Source organism: Mobula birostris, chromosome 2, assembly GCF_030028105.1.
Source record: "Mobula birostris isolate sMobBir1 chromosome 2, sMobBir1.hap1, whole genome shotgun sequence".
NCBI lineage: Eukaryota > Metazoa > Chordata > Chondrichthyes > Myliobatiformes > Myliobatidae > Mobula > Mobula birostris.
The window spans coordinates 32,611,608-32,627,965 of record NC_092371.1 but is presented as its reverse complement, the minus strand read 5'-3'; the positions used below and the strand labels follow the sequence as shown (position 1 = coordinate 32,627,965).

Below are 16,358 nucleotides of genomic sequence, written 5' to 3'. Positions count from 1 at the left end.
GAAGAATATGATTACACTTTGAAGGATACAGAAGAAATTCAGCAGGATGTTGCCCAGTCTAGATCCTGTCACTTTTGAGGAAAGATTGGATACACACCATTCGTTTGTGTTGGAGTGGAGGAAGTCAGGGGTGGGGCAGGGACCTGATTGAGATGTACAATATTAGTAGGATAGATGGCCAGTAAATTTCCCACAGCAGAAGTGCCCAAAACAAGAAGGCAAAGGTTTCAGGTGTGTGATATTTGGAGGATAGTGGAGGAAGAATATGTGTTTAGAATCTGTCCTGAGGTGGTGGTGGATATACAGTAGATGCTTACGACATTTTCAGTATCAGGACTGTGCTGAGCGCTGGAATATAAGATTGGTATGGATTCATCAGTTGAAAAAGAATATTGTGGACTGAAGTGTCTGCTTCTGTACTGCACGCCCATGATTCTGACGTTAAGTGGAATGCAGGTTTAGACCGTGTAATCTGTTTTACACTCAAACTTTTTTATTACAGTGTGGAAAATCATTCAAAAAGAGATACACCTTCAAAATGCATCTACTAACCCACATTCAATCTGTTGGGAACAGCAGGTAAGCCTAATGTCCAGAGCTGCATTGCAACACAGGATACCACATAGCTGACCATAGTGCTGATTAAATGTGCTAATGGATTGTGGAGATGTTCTATACAATGGTAAAATCTAATTCCCCCCCTCCCCCCGACAAAGTTCCATCTGCTTTCTAGGAGTAGCAAGGTAAACTACTTCATTCATATATAAAGGATAATAAACTTTAGGGATAGGTTAACAGGGAATTGCTTCAATGCAGCAACAAAGTTTGGAGAATGAAGCATATAATTAGTGGAGTGACACCCGAATTCCAAGAGCTGCTTTACACAATAATAAACACATGAGATTCTGCAGATGCTAGAAACCTGGACCGGCCTTTATTTTAGGTTTCTGGCATCTGAAGTCTTTTTTTAACTTAATTTTTTAATTCTGAATGATTACATCTTTCAGTCATTCACATGCTTGTGGCAGGCAGGATCTATAGCAGGGGTCCCCAACCTTTTTTGCACCGCGGACCGGTTTAATATTGACAATATTCTTGCTGACTGGGGTGGGGGGGTGGTTGTTCCAGTAGGGTGAAACTCACCTCAACACGTCTTTTACAGTTAGAATTGCCAACTTTCTCACTCCCAAATAAGGGACAAAAGTAGCAGTCAAATCTCAGGACACTTGTGTTTACCCCGAGAAAGACTACCATGACCATGAAGCCTTGCACGGGCACCCATGTGCTCATGCGTGTATGTGCTGATTTTTCTTCCCCCACAAATCGGTTTTGGCTTAATCTTCCCGACTATACTGTACATACATTATTTCTACTTTATGTAGGCTGTGTATTTATCATATCATTCCTGCTTTTACTATATATTAGTGTTATTTTTGGTTTTATGTGTTATTTGGTATGATTTGGTAGGTTATTTTTTGGGTCTGGGGACGCTCAAAAATTTTTCCCGTATAAAGGTAATTGCTTCTTCGGTTTACGCCATTTCGGCACGAAAGGTTTCATAGGAACGCTCTACCTTAGCAGGGGAAATACGGGACAAGCGCGGTCCCATATGGGGCAAACCAATTTAGCCCAATATACGGGATGTCCCGGCAAATACGGGACAGTTGGCAACCCTATGTTCAAGTTCAACAGTGCGTGACAGGGAATGAGGAAAGGTGCAACTGACTCGTATTGTTACCTTGCGGCCCGGTATTGGTCCGCGTCCTGGTGGTTGGGGACCGCTGATCTATAGAAATGAATAAACAGTTGATATTTTAGTGTGAAACCCTTCTTCAGGACGGGAAAGGAAGAGGGAAGAAGCTAGAATATAAAGGGGGGTGAAGGAGAAAGAGCACTAGCTAGAACACAGTGATGTTATATAAATAAGGGTAGGATTCTCTGGAATTTGGAAGTTTCTAGATATTTAATTGACAGTTTCAAGCATTATGTAGGTGTACTTCAGTTTTCAATTTTTATTGCTTTTAATTAGTTTGATTGCTTTAAAGCTTCAATGATGGGTAAAATTTGAGACATGTAAAAACTGAAAGATTAGATTAAGTTTATTTGTCACATGTACATTGAAACGTAGAGTGAAATGCACTGTTTATGTCGATGACCAGCACAGACTAGGGATGTGCTGAGGGTAGCCTACAAATGTCACCGTGCTTCCAGAGCCAATATAGCAGCTCCCAGCTTACTACCTGTACGTCTTAGAAATAAATGTTAAAGGTAACAGGAGCACCCAGAGAATGTGTGATGAGAGAAATATGAGGCATTGAAGGGTAATTCAAATGTAGAGAGAAGTTTGGATAGAAAGACAGTGGGAAATCAGTACTAGAAAATGACTGGGTAGAGGAAATGAGTGGAAAACTTTAAAAAAAACATTTTTGCCATAACAATTAACCTGAGTTTACTTCAAACGATTTTGTATTATTATATATCTGCCAGCAGAAGGTGTGGATGCACTTGGTAAACTTTGTTTTCTGTCTTGTGGTTGTGCATTTACTTCAACCTTTGGGAATCTTGTGTTGTGTGAGTTCTCAGTATTGTTTGTATAGTTGGTAGGGAAATGTGCTGCTGAACTTTAACCAAGAGTTCTGATAATTTAGTCAAAATTAGTAGTGGGTTGGGGGGAGGGGGTCTTCACTGCCTTTTTCCCCCCAGACAATAACTGGATGTACAGATAGCCTAGTGGTAGGTCATAGAAGTTGGGCATAGTTAGACTGGAAGGCTGAGGTGAACAGTCAAGGAATAGTAGAACTGACACTGCTACTTGAGCTATAACGTCGTAGTAAAATTGCTGAATTGCTATCCAATGACATAGACAGAATGCGTTCAAACCCTGCCAGGACACCTTGGAAATTTAAAACTGGTTGATTAAGTCAATCTTGCATTTAAGACCTAGGAGCAGAATAAGGCTATTCAGCCAATCGATTGTGGCTCATTTATTATCCCCCTCAATTCCATTTTCTTACCTTCTCTCCTAACTTTTGATACCCTTACTAATCAAGAATCTTATCAACCTCCACTTTAAATGTACCCAATGACTTGGCTTCCAGCAGTGTGTGGCAATGAATTCCACAGATTCACCACCCTCATCTCTGTTCTAACAGGCATCCTTCTATTCTGAGACTGTGCCCTTTGGTTCTAAATGCCCCCCACTATTGGAAACATCTTCCCCACATATACTCTGTCTGTCTGTCTGTCTCTAGGTACCATATCCGATGCGGATGTTGGTGACCATGGTTTTCCATACAGATCTATCCTTTGTTTTTTTTGGATGACTTCCATTTCCTCTGTGTAGCCACCTGGCTATGCTTTTGATGTACATAAGCCGAGGTCTTTCCCTAGGTTTACTCCCCTCGATCTTTCCAAAGAGTATGAGTTTTTCTAGTTCATCTTTCTGCATGATGTGTCCTAGGAATCTGAGTATATACTCTAGGCTTTTAAATATTCAGTAGGTTTCAATGAGATTTCCACACCCTTTCACCCCGCCCCCCCATTCTTCTAAACTCCAGTGAGTACAGGGTAAAGGGTAGTATTGGAAATCGTTCTCCTAAAACTGTCGGACTGCTATGAAAGTCCATCTGATTCCCAATGTTCTTTGGGGAAGGTTCCTGCCATCCTTTACCTGATCTGGTCCTCATATGACCGTAGTCCCAAAGCAATGTGTATTGAGTATTAAGTGGCTGATCAAGACATTCAGGATCAATAAAGATGGTAATTAATGTTGATATTGCCAATGGTGAACAGAAAGTCTAATTTTTTTTTGTAAACTGTGACCGTGAGCAGCATTCATTTTAATACATTTAACCTTTGTTCTGCTTTATAGATTTAAGTGTGAGTTCTGTGATTACATCTGTGAAAATAAGAAGCTTCTTCTCAATCATCAGCTTTCACATACAACAGATAAACCATTTAAATGTGATTTCTGCAAGTATTCCACTATCAAAGAAGACTTCCTGGTTTCTCACGTTGCCATCAAACATACAGGTGCGTTTATAGATGGCATTTCTTATTGTAATTTCAGTACTTTTCCTCCTTCTGCCAAAGGAAGCAGAAGGGTGTTCTAAATGAAAATTCTCTTTGGTCTGCCTCTGTTCTTCTTCCCAAAGCAGTGTCAAAATCTCAGGACTATTTAAAATTTAAATTGCAAGGCAAATCTTTATTTTAGTTTTCTTTGTTAAATGTATTTGAACAATTGAGAATTTAGCTACACACAAAAATTGCTGGTGAACGCAGCAGGCCAGGCAGCATCTCTAGGAAGAGGTACAGTCGAGGTTTCGGGCCGAGACCCTTCGTCAGGACTAAAGAGATAGTAAGAGATTTGAAAGTGGGAGGGAGAGGGGGAGATCCAAAATGATAGGAGAAGACAGGAGGGGGAGGGATGAAGCTAAGAGCTGAAAAGTTGATTGGTAAAATGGATATGAGAGGATCATGGGACAGGAGGCCTAGGGGGGAAAGAAAGGGGGAGGGGGGATTCCCAGAGGATGGGCAAGGAGTATAGTGAGAAGGACAGAGGGAGAAAAAGAGAGAAAAAAAATTATATATAATAATAAATAAATAACGGATGGGGTACGAAGGGGAGGTGGGACATTAACGGAAGTTAGAGAAGTCGATGTTCATGCCATCAGGTTGGAGGCTACCCAGACGGAATATAAGGTGTTGTTCCTCCAACCTGAGTGTGGCTTCATCTTTACAGTAGAAGAGGCCGTGGATAGACATGTCAGAATGGGAATGGGATGTGGAATTAAAATGTGTGGCCACTGGGAGATCCTGCTTTCTCTGGCGGACAGAGTGTAGGTGTTCAGCGAAACTGTCTCCCAGCCTGCGTCGGGTCTTGTCAATATACAGAAGGCCGCATTGGGAGCACGGGACGCAGTATATCACCCCAGCTGACTCACAGGTGAAGTGTCGCCTCACCTGGAAGGACTGTCTGGGGCCCTGAATGGTGGTGAGGGAGTAAGTGTAAGGGCATGTGTAGCACTTGTTCTGCTTACAAGGATAGGTGCCGGGAAGGAGATTGGTGGGAAGGTATGGGGGGTGACGAATGGACAAGGGAGTCACATAGGGAGTGATCCCTGCAGAAAGCAGAGGGGTGGGGGGGAAGAGGGAAAGATGTGCTTAGTGGTGGGATCCTGTTGGAGGTGGCGGAAGTTACGGAGAATTATATGTTGGACCCGGAGGCTGGTGGGGTGATAAGTGAGGACAAAGGGAACCCTATTCCTAGTGGGGTGACGGGAGGATGGGGTGAGAGCAGATGTGCGTGAAATGGGAGAGGTGCGTTTGAGAGCAGAGTTGATGGTGGAGGAAAGGAAGCCCCTTTCTTTAAAAAAGGAGGACATCTCCTTCGTCCTGGAATGAAAAGCCTCATCCTGAGAGCAGATGCGGTGGAGACGGAGGAATTGCGCGAAGGGGATGGCATTTTTGGAAGAGATAGGGTGAGAAGAGGAATAGTCCAGGTAGCTGTGAGAGTCTGTAGGCTTATAGTAGACATCAGTAGATAAGCTGTCTCCAGAGATAAAGACAGAAAGATCCAGAAAGGGGAGGGAAGTGTCAGAAATGGACCAGATAAACTTGAGGGCAGGGTGAAAGTTGGAGGCAAAGTTAATGAAGTCAACAAGCTCAGCATGTGTGCAGGACGCAGTGCCAATGCAGTTGTCGATGTAGCGAAGGAAAAGACAGGGACAGATACCAGTATAGGCTTGAAACATGGATTGTTCCACAAAGCCAACAGAAAGGTAGGCATAGCTGGGACCCATACGGGTGCCCATGGCTACACCTTTAGTTTGGAGGAAGTGGGAGGCTAGACAGAGCAGAGTGGTGGTAGAGGGGAACTGGTTAGGTCTGGAATTCAAAAAGATGCGGAGAGCTTTGAGACCTTCCTGGTGGGGGATGGAAGTATATAGGGACTGAATATCCATGGTGAAAATAAAGAGAATTTAGCTATCTTCTCAAACTGTCAAAAAACAAGACTACAATATATTACTTTAAGATGTATGACATTTCAATAGATTTGAGCAATGCCATTTTTTTTTCTTCTAGCATTAAGAGGGTAATTGAAATTTTAACAAGTTGTAAACTTTTGACGGTCAAAATGAAAATGCAGGAAATACTCAGCAGGTGAAGGAGAAGCATTTTGACTGAGAAATTGCTTTTCAATCTTAATGTCTCCAAAAGAACACTGAGTCACCCTAAGATCCTTTGTGAAAGTTGGATAAAGATCCATCTTCAGCTGCAGGGTTCACAGGAGAGCATTGAGGGTTTTCCTCTAACACCAAGCTCTATCAGTTAGAAGTGGCATATTCTATTCGTCTGTTCCAGGTACTCATAGCTGCCATCATTTACCCTTGAAAGTTGGGTCTCTGCAGCCAGCTCTTAAAGGGAGATATCACAAAAAGGGAATGCTGTTATTTAATGAATGGCTGTTCCACTGATTTAAGGGATGGGGTGTTAGAGAATATTGGGGATCTAAGGGCTTTAGTTAGACTAGTCTGTAGGGGGTAGTGCAGGCAAAGATGCTGAGCCCAGTTAAGGATTACCTAGACAAGTTCATGAATTGCCAAGCATAAAAGGTTGCAACCAAGTGCTAGTAAATTGGATTAGTACAATGCTAGTATTTGCAAACGTTACTCCACTCTTTTAAAAAGGGAGTGAGGCAAAAGACAGGAAAGTTAGCCTGATCTCAGTGGTCAGGAAGATGCTGGATTCCATTACTTCGAGGCCTTCATCGGCCGGGGTTAACCATGGATGTTGCATCCCAACTATCTAGGTACACAAGCCTGGGCAGTACGATATGGAGAGCAAGCTGTTGCCCATGTAGCAAGCTGTCCCTCCCCACACATCTGATGAATCCAAAGGAACGGCAGAGATTGATATAGCTTGACCCTAGCAGTGTTCAGGAGTTGCCGGTCAGTGCTGAACTCAACGTAGGACTGTGTTAGGGATTCCAACTGTGAGTTTTTCCCTCAGGGATTTACCCCCAAAGCCTTCCCCATGAGTGGGTGTAGCCGCAAGGCAGCAGAGGTCTGAAATCAGTTTTCCTTCTCCTGATGAGTTGCCAACCACAGCTGATAGTCCCATCTGCCCAAAGCGACTGGTTTTAAGGCACCGGTAACCTGACTTTGCCCCTTCTCCTGTCAGTAGAAACAGTTCCATTGGGCTTAGTAGCTCGTAAAGATCAGAAGCTGAACTCGGTTGTCAGAAGCTACTTCAGGTGCACGTCATTGGAAGCATTTAATAGATAATGGGAGCTTATCCCCATTACAACCCTGGCTATAAGAACCAGATTTCATTATTAAGAATGAAGTTTTGGGGTACTTAGAAGCACATGATTAAAATAGGCCAAAGTTGGCACAGTTTCCTATAGTATGTGAGTCTAGGACCATAGGTAACACAGACTCAAAATAGGTCATCTCTTTAGAACAGAAATGAGGAGTAATCTCTTTAGCCAGAGGATGGTGAATATATTGAATTCATTTCTACAGACGGCTGTGGAGGCCAAGTCGTTGGGTGTATTTAAAGCGGAGGTTGATAGATTTGTGATGATTAGTAAGGGCATCAGAGGCTATGCGGAGAAGGTAGGGTTATGGGGTTGAGAGGGGTAATAGAATAGTCATGATGGAATGGCTGAGCAAATGTCATATAGATGACCTGTTCCTGAGCTCTCTGACTGCAAACTGAAAATGCTTATAAAGTGAATATTCTTGGTGAAAGAGGGCCATGGAGATTGTGCAAAATGGCAGGAGGTTGCTTTGGATATGCAGTCCATAATGTTTTTTTTTTGAAGAAGCCTACAATAGAGGCTAGAGCTGTCTCTGCATCACCTATCTTGTGGGCTAAAATACATGAACGACCTACTTTATAATGGATTTTGGATAACTTCTTCAATGCAACTTTGAGCAGAAGGGTTAGATGCTGCAGAAATCAGCAACCGGGCATGATCCTGAGGCTAAGGCTGAGAATGACCTTGAACTCCATAGCCAAGGGTGGCACAATCGTATTGCAGTTAGCAGAATCGCATTACAGCACCGGCAATCACCAGTCGAGTTTCTATTCCCACCACTGTCTGTAAGGAGTTTATATGTTTCCCCATGACTGTGTGGGTTTCCTGTGGTGACTTGGTTTCTTCCCACACTCCAAAGATGCCCACAACTCACCAAGCCTAAGTGTACATGCTGCATTCCTGCTGGAAACCTGGCAGCTTTTGCAGGCTGCTCCAGCACAATCCTCAGACTGTGGTCGTTAACACAAAATGACACATTTCACTGTATACTTAAATGTACATGTGACCAATAAAACTTTCTTTAACAGAACCCAATATTTCACTAAGGAGAGAGAATTAAGATTGCATGCTGGCCTTTTAAAATATCTGTTGCCCTCAAAACCATGTGTAATAAAATTTGATTGTCTTTTCAAACTGGGGAGATTCAAAGTCAATCGTAGTGAAGTATTTTGGCCATCGCACTCTAGTATATCTTATTAGTGGAGTTTTAGCCCGCGGGCAAAGTGTCAAGTGGAGATGCAAACATGCAAAATAATGTTCTATATTGCACGCCATGTTGTGTTGCTTTGTAACTGCAAAGCAATTTCTAGGCTATTCATCTGAAACAACTGCCTCTCATCAGGACAGCTGTTAAGTAATTACTTTTGAATATTAAGACAGAAATGGTCTCTATTTGGTCTCTATGGCACATGAGGTTTGCTCCACAGTTTAATAAAATCATGGCTGAAATCCTGCAAACATATTTTCCTACCCAATCCTTGTATTTCTTGATTTCCCCATTGCCCAAAAGCTTTCAGCACACAGAGATAGATAAACAATGCTGCATGTTCTCTGAATGAAGACATTTTCGTTCAACACATATTCACAAAAAGCTGATCACTGGAGTTTGACCTCTCATTTTTAGCTCCCCATAATCTTTTGGCACCATCCTGTTGAACCCTGAAAGAATTATTTCAGTAAGATCATATTTCGTTATTCAATACACCAGAGAACGTAGACTTGACCTCTGAGACAGACCCCATTTCCCATGAATTAATCACACTTGTGCTCCTTCGAAAGCAAGCATGTACCTCCTAAAAGGTGACCGAAACTGTACAGCACTCCCAAGTATGATTGTGCTGTAAATTACAGCAACCTTGCTAATTCAATTCAATATGGCAATAAAAGTTAATGTGCCATTTATCTTTCTCATTACTTGCTACACCTATACAATAATTTTGAGATTTGTATACAAGACCTTGCAACTTCTAACATCTCATACTGAAATAGATAATTTCATGTTACCTACCCCCTTCTTGCCCAGTCATGCTTCTGTTTCTATGAACCTACATTCCTTTCTGACTTTGCCACTCGTTTTCCCACTTGCAATTTTTTTTAAAACCCTTTAGGATTTGTAAGCAAAATCAAAAGGAAGAGGAGTCCATTCAGCTTTTGTGACGGAATTGAAGAGATTGTCTGAGCATTGTCAGTTCAGTAATGGGCTTAATGATGCACTGAGAGATTGTTTAGTATGTGGAATCTTACAAGAAAGCATTCAAAAACAGCTCCTAACTGAAGCACAACTTAATTAAAAGAGCAGTTGAAATTGCTGTATCAATGGAAACTGCAGCCAGAGACACAATTGAGTTGCAGGCAGGAATGAAAATGAGCATGAACAAAATTGCACTATCTAAACAGAAACCTGCCTGGCTGAGCAAATTGTGTTACCACTGTGGCAGGGGCTCACATACACCAGACCAATGCAGTGTTAAAGGCAAAACTTTCAGAAAATACAAAGTAGGGCACATACAAAGAGCATGTCAGGCAGACAAAAATGGACTGCACAAGGAAGATTTAAAAAGTCAAAATGCAGTTTCAAAAAGCACTAATCGGTAAACTGTTGATGGAAAAATCTGATAATGATGAGAGTGTCACAGGCCTGGGTAGCCTTGAGATTTATAATGTGAAAACTAATAAGAGACGAGCAGTACGGCTTCCACCTGAAGTGAACTGCAAATTACTTAAAATGGAATTGGACACTGGCTAGGCTGTTTCAGTCATTCCACAAAATGAGTTTGAACAGCATTTCAAAGATACTGAACTGAAACCTTCAGATATCCAACTAGGAATTTGTACTAGCAAAAAGATAACTCCTGTGGGAATAACACTCGTGACAGTGAAGTACAACAACCAACCAACCACATTGTGCTTGTATGTGGTAAAAACAAGAGGGCCAGCATTGTGGGGCCATGATTGACTGAGACAACTACAACTTGGTTGAAGATCCATCCACCATTTTCATGTCACATCCCCTGCAACAGAGTTAGCTGAAAGCGAATTAAGAAAGGTACTTGATGATGCCACAGCAGTGTTGAAGGATGGTACTTGAAAACTCAAACACATCAAGGGTATAACAGTGTTAAATGAATATGCTACACCCAAGTTTTACAAAGCCCATCCAGTTCATTATTATCATCCGTGATAAAGTAGCCAGTGAACTAGATTGCTTGCATGGAGGCTGAGGAATTCTCTCCAAGGCTGAGTGTAGTCCCAGTTGCCGAGAAGAATGGGTCTGTTGAGGATCTGTGATGACCTACACACTAGTAGAAAGCTTTGGACCAGGTGTTGTAAGGCTGCCCAGGCACTGTGTCACCTGAATGGCATCTTTATTACCAGTAAGGACGACAAGGAGCATCTCCAAAATCTCTAGACAGTGTTAAAAAGATTAGAAGATTATGGACTCAGAGTATGAATTCTTTAAACCAAGCATCACTTACTGTGGTTACACCATTGATGCGCAAGCATTACACAAGTGTGCTGAGAAAATTCAAGCAGTGGTGAAGGTCCCAAGGCCAAAGGATGTGTCACAGTAGTGGTCCATTTTTAGGATATATCAATTACTATAACAGGTTCCTGCCGTGCCTGGTTACTGTGTTCCACAGATCAGGAAGAAATGGCAATGGACAAAGCAGTGTCAGGTGGCTTTCCAATAGATAACGGAAGTGGTGATGTCAGATACCGTATTCACACATTATGATCCACGTCGTCCAGTGAAGCTGGCCCGTAACGCCTTGCCTTATGGTATAGTTGTAGTCATGTCTACATGTACTTGTATGGGAGAGAGTTTATCCTTTATTATTGATTATCAACCACTGGTGTCCATTTTCAGTCCACTGAAGGGTGTTCCACTAACAGCAGTAACACAAATGCAGAGATGGGCTTTGTTACTTGGAGGACACCATTACAAGATTGAATTCAAGAGTAATCATAGAAATATTGATGAATCATCCTGTTTACCCTTGAAAAAGGAAATAACTGAAATTTACATGAGGCGCTCCTCTTGACGTTCCCCCTAATGCAATTGAAGAAAACCCCAAAAACACCCTACACTATTTCAGGTCTACGTGGAAATCCCATGTGGCTAGAATGTGCAGCAGATATTCCAAGTCCCCCCTTTTTTTTTTTTTTTTTTTTTTTTTTTTTTAAACCAGTGCCAGGGTGCACATGCCCTTTATGGAGATTGTGTCATGTGGGGATTGGGAGTTGTTGCACCATCCAAGCTAAAAGCTGAAGTGTTGGAGGAGCTATTATTCCTATGATTTAGGTGGGATGAAAATGAAAGCATTGGCTGGAAGTCTTGTCTGGTGGCCTGGGATAGGTTAGCAGATTGAGCAGCTTGCTATGCACTGTTGAGGATGCCACAACGTCCAGAAGAAAAGTGTCCAAAGCTGTCAGAACCACTTCCTGTAGTTCCAGGTTCAGCTCCCACAATGACTGCTGTGATTGTTTTACAGTCACAGGTCTCACCAGCCAAGCAGAATGACTCTTTTTCCACCCACCCCCGTAGGAAAGACATTATCCCACAAGAGTAAGAAACCTTCCACAGCAGTTTAAATCTTTAGACCTGAATGGGACAATTTAAAATTTACTATGCTGTGGATGTCAGTGTATAGTAGTCGAATTATGTACATACAAAAGTTCATTTTTACTTTTACGAGATGCACGCGTGATATGGTGGTGTAATGACATATACCATTCACATACTTTTACATACAACTTGTAATGATTTGTGTAAGCAACAAAGAATGCTTAATGAAACATTTACAATATTACTGAAATATTAAATGCAAAAGTGTTTACTTAGAGATTTTCTGTAAATAGAATCAATTATATATTTTGGCCAAACAATGTAAAACTGCAAATAAATTCTGCATCAATATTTCAAACCAGGGTATCTGAAATTATTTATTTCATAAATAAAATCAGGATATGATAAATTAGAGTTAAGAGTTAAGTTCCTGTTTATAAGCAAAGCGAACCGCAGACTCTTTTGGTTATTTGTTGGAATGCTACAAAAGCAGTTCTGGTGGGGAATACATTTTAACTGTGTTTTGCTAGGTGAGAAGCCGTTTTCCTGTGACCTATGCCATTTCAATACGAAACACAAGAAGAACCTGCGACTTCACGTTCAGTGTCGGCACCCAGAATACTATGAAGACTGGTCAAAGATCCATCCTGAAGAGCCTCCACGCAGGCGCCGGCCATTCTTCACTCTGCAGCAAATTGAAGAGCTGAAGCAACAGCACGAGCAGATGCAGTCTACACAGGAGAGCATCCGGGACACCATTGTAAGTGCACTTCTCCAGACGTCAGTAGAATTGTTCACAGGTTTCTATACATGCCTGTCTGAGTAGTGACTGCTGTACCCATGTGAATAGTGTTAGGTTTCCACTTCCATATTATTCTTTTGTTTCACATTATAATTGGCTAGAAAATTTATAGAAAACTCTGAATTAACTGTTCTGTACTTCACAATTTTGCCTGATACACTATTCAAGAAATGTAGCAAATTAAAACTGGGAGGTAAATCTCCACACCAGTTTCTCATCCTAGATCATCACAATCCCTTAAAAAAACAAAAAAAAAATTATACAATTGATTTTGGTTAATTGGCTATCAGTTAATCGGGACAGGTGCTTATTTGGGACACTCTTAAAGAACAAAAACTGATCGAGAAAATAGATGAGATTCCCTTTGTTTATATGGGACACTATGTGCTTAATTGGGACATTTCAGTCTCTCCAGATCTGAAATAGTTTTCGCACAGTTAATCAAACTAAACTTGCCAATTAGTTTCTAACATTAGACTGTACACCGTACTTAGAGCGAATGGTTTTTCAATAGTTTTTAAACAGTTTTTAAATTCTTTTCCTCTAGTTTTATTTCAGTGGCATCCTTCAGGTGGTCCCAAAAGCCACTGGCGTGGCACAGTAGTTTTGTACCTTCGAAGTCAATCCTGTGGCTGTTGCAAATGTAGTGTTCTGCATCCGCTGATTTCTCCGGATAACCCAAATGGATATACCTCCTGTGCTCCTTGATGTGTGTCTCCACTGTGCGTCCCATCTGGCTGATGTATGCTACTTTGCATTCAAGGAATCCTGTAAATGCCAGTCGTCCTGAATCCCAGCTGTGACTCGACCTTCTTTATGGGTTTGTGGATGGTATTAATCCAGTATTTCTCCAGGATCCTGGTGATCCTTCCAGAAACCATGGAAATGTAGGGAAGGCAGGCGGTGGCGATGTGTTCCACCTTTGTTGTTAGTTTCCTGGTTTTTCTATTGGCCCAATTTATTTCTTTCACCTTGCAGCCATCCTGTGGGAACATCGTGCGTAATCGTCTATTTCCTTGTGGAGACTGTCCAGGTCTGATACAGTTTCTACACAGTTAATCAAAGTAGAAAAAACCGCTCTATGTTGGGAGGCATGATGGTTGCTGTTATTGTTGAGGTCTAAGTCCATGTGATTGGGTTTCCAATAGACACCCTGTCTGAGGCTACCGTCCAGTTTCCGTCATATTAGAATGTCCAGGAATGGGAGGCAGCCATTCTTCTCCATCTGTATCGGAAATTGAGTGTTTAGATGTATGCTGTTCAGATGATCATGGAACTGTTGGAGTGCCTGGAGTCCTTGAAGCCATGCCATAAAATTGTCATTCATGTTATCTGAAGAAGCATTTGGGATGTAAGGACAATGAACTCGGAGCTCCCGCCTCAGAGTCCCCCATGTAGAAACAAGCAATAGCTAGCAATAAGGGCCACTCTGGAGAAATCGGCAGTAGCAGAGCATTGCATTTGCAATGGTCATTGAATTGACTTTGGCACGAACTATTGTGCCGCGCCAATGGCTTTTGGGACCGCCTGGTGAAGGAAGCCGTTGAAATAAAACTAGAGGAAGATAATTTTAACAAAGATGAAGGTCTCACTCTAAGTAAGAACTGAAATTTGATTGTAAACAAGGTAGGATAACGGAAACCTGATTGGATTTCTGGAGGGATGGACAATGGGAGTATAAATACCACTGGACTAGACATGCCCAGGCATCATCTCTGATGAAAATGACAGAGTTTGTCATGGAAACAACAGTTAAAATTGATACCTGTACCGGGCTGGAAGCCCAAGAAGAGTTTATTTGTCATATATGCCAGGAAAACACGAAATCCTTTTTCAGTTTTTAAATTGCAGGAAATTTGGGGGTATCGACAATCATATTGAATGTTACAATGAAAATTAAGATTCAGTGGATGCAACTATGAAAACACTGTATGAAGGTAGTCCATTACTGTATCTGCACTAGGTGTCCGCACAGGTTTTGTTCATTTAGTCAATCTAAAGAAGACTGCAGCATACACCGGATGAATTCCTCTGTCAATAACTATTAGGAACTAATAATACACCATTTTGTTACTGTAGAGGTATTATTAGTGTTCTGATTTGTTCTGTATTTCAATTAAGTGCCTAATTTCCTAGTCAGTTAAACAGTAGTTTGTCTTTATTTTTTATACTCCTTTAACTCTCTCCATGAAACTTCGGTTAATTGAAGCAGCCACTTAAATGGATCTAAATGAACTGGTCCCGATGTGACCCAATTAACCAGATTCCACTGTAAAAAGGCTCTGAGGTTCTTTTCCTGTCCCACCCCATTACTTGTAACGTTAGTTCCAACAATTGGCCCAGTTGTCATAGGAATCTCTCAATAAACAAAATGGTAAATTTTTGTTCCTGTGCCCTACCATCACAGTTAAATAAAACGTGATATTTTAGCAGAGGAGTATTTCCAAGGAGGATGTTCAATTCAGGTAGTGGGTTATCTGTGCTTTTCTCTGTATTCTTTTGGAAATTGTTTGGGTCTGGTTCATGTGTTGTAGGATTCTGTTCAGTAAAGTCTTCAGAGAACTGCCTTTCCTTTAGTGCAAGTATTTTGGTTTTGAAGCTCCCAGTGCCTCTTTCATAGGGACATTCTACAGAAGATTACCAAGTAAACTTCCAAGTAAGATTTTCTGCTGTGAATTATCTTCATAATACTTCAATTGATGAACAATTCCTGTAATCATCTGCTGCTCTCCAAGAACAGTCGAGCAGGCACTGGGGGCCAAATGACTCTTGCTTCTACTTAGGTTTATTGACACAAATGTAAGTAATCTTTTCATCCCTAAACTATATATCTTCTGTATAATTCTGTACATTTATATTGACAGATGCCCCTGTCGTACCACACTGTTCCAGCATCAATAGTCAATCAGGATTCCCTGGGAACGGCTACTATCATTTATGAACAAGGTAAATAAGTCTGACAGAATCCTGTTTTACTTTTGAAGATGTAAAAAGCAGATGTTGACACTGAAAACCTTTTTTGATGTGAGCCATGTGTAGAGCAACAATTTCAATTGGCATAGTGCTGTTAATGTGTAAACATTTGCCAGGACATCTTGCGGCAGAGTAATCCAACACTGGAATGAAGTTTAAAAAAAAAAATGGGTTTCACAGTGCATTTCGGGGATGTATATGCTTTGTGAGTGTATCCCAGTAGGTGGAACCGGAGTTTACTGGAGTGCAAACCTAAACACATAGGAACAGAATGAACCACTCAACCCATCATTTCTCCTCCACCATTCCATCATGGCTGATTTATTATCCCTTTCATTCCCACTCTCCTGCCTTTTCCACGTAACCTTTGACAGCCTGACTAACCATGAACCTATCAACCTCTGCTTTAAATATACTAAGTGACTTAGCCTCCATAGCCATCCTTGGCAGTTAATTCCACAGATTCACCACCCTCTGGCTGCAGAAATTCCTCCTCATCTGTGCCAAATGGATGTTCCTCTATTCTGAATCTGTGCCCTCTGGTCCTAGACTCGCCTGCTATAGGAAATGGCTTCTCCACATCCGCTCTGTCTAGGCCTTTGGAGTGGATAGGTTTCAATGAGAAGCATGGCCAGTGTGCAAGGAGTTCTTGGAGGAATTGAAGATGAGATTATGAAAGGGATGGAGTAAAG

General features: G+C 41.6%; 1 protein-coding gene across 4 annotated transcripts in view; it reads left to right on the top strand.

Moving 5' to 3' along the window:
* The window catches only part of znf335 (zinc finger protein 335), a 68,930-nt gene that overhangs the window by 29,595 nt on the left and 22,977 nt on the right, over positions 1–16,358 (top strand). For all 4 annotated transcript variants that reach the window (XM_072239686.1, XM_072239677.1, XM_072239694.1 and 1 more), the window contains exons 13-16: positions 503–579; positions 3,872–4,032; positions 12,422–12,651; positions 15,558–15,639. In XM_072239686.1, coding sequence (XP_072095787.1) covers positions 503–579; positions 3,872–4,032; positions 12,422–12,651; positions 15,558–15,639 — 550 coding nt within the window. The remainder of the gene's footprint in view (positions 1–502; positions 580–3,871; positions 4,033–12,421; positions 12,652–15,557; positions 15,640–16,358) is intronic.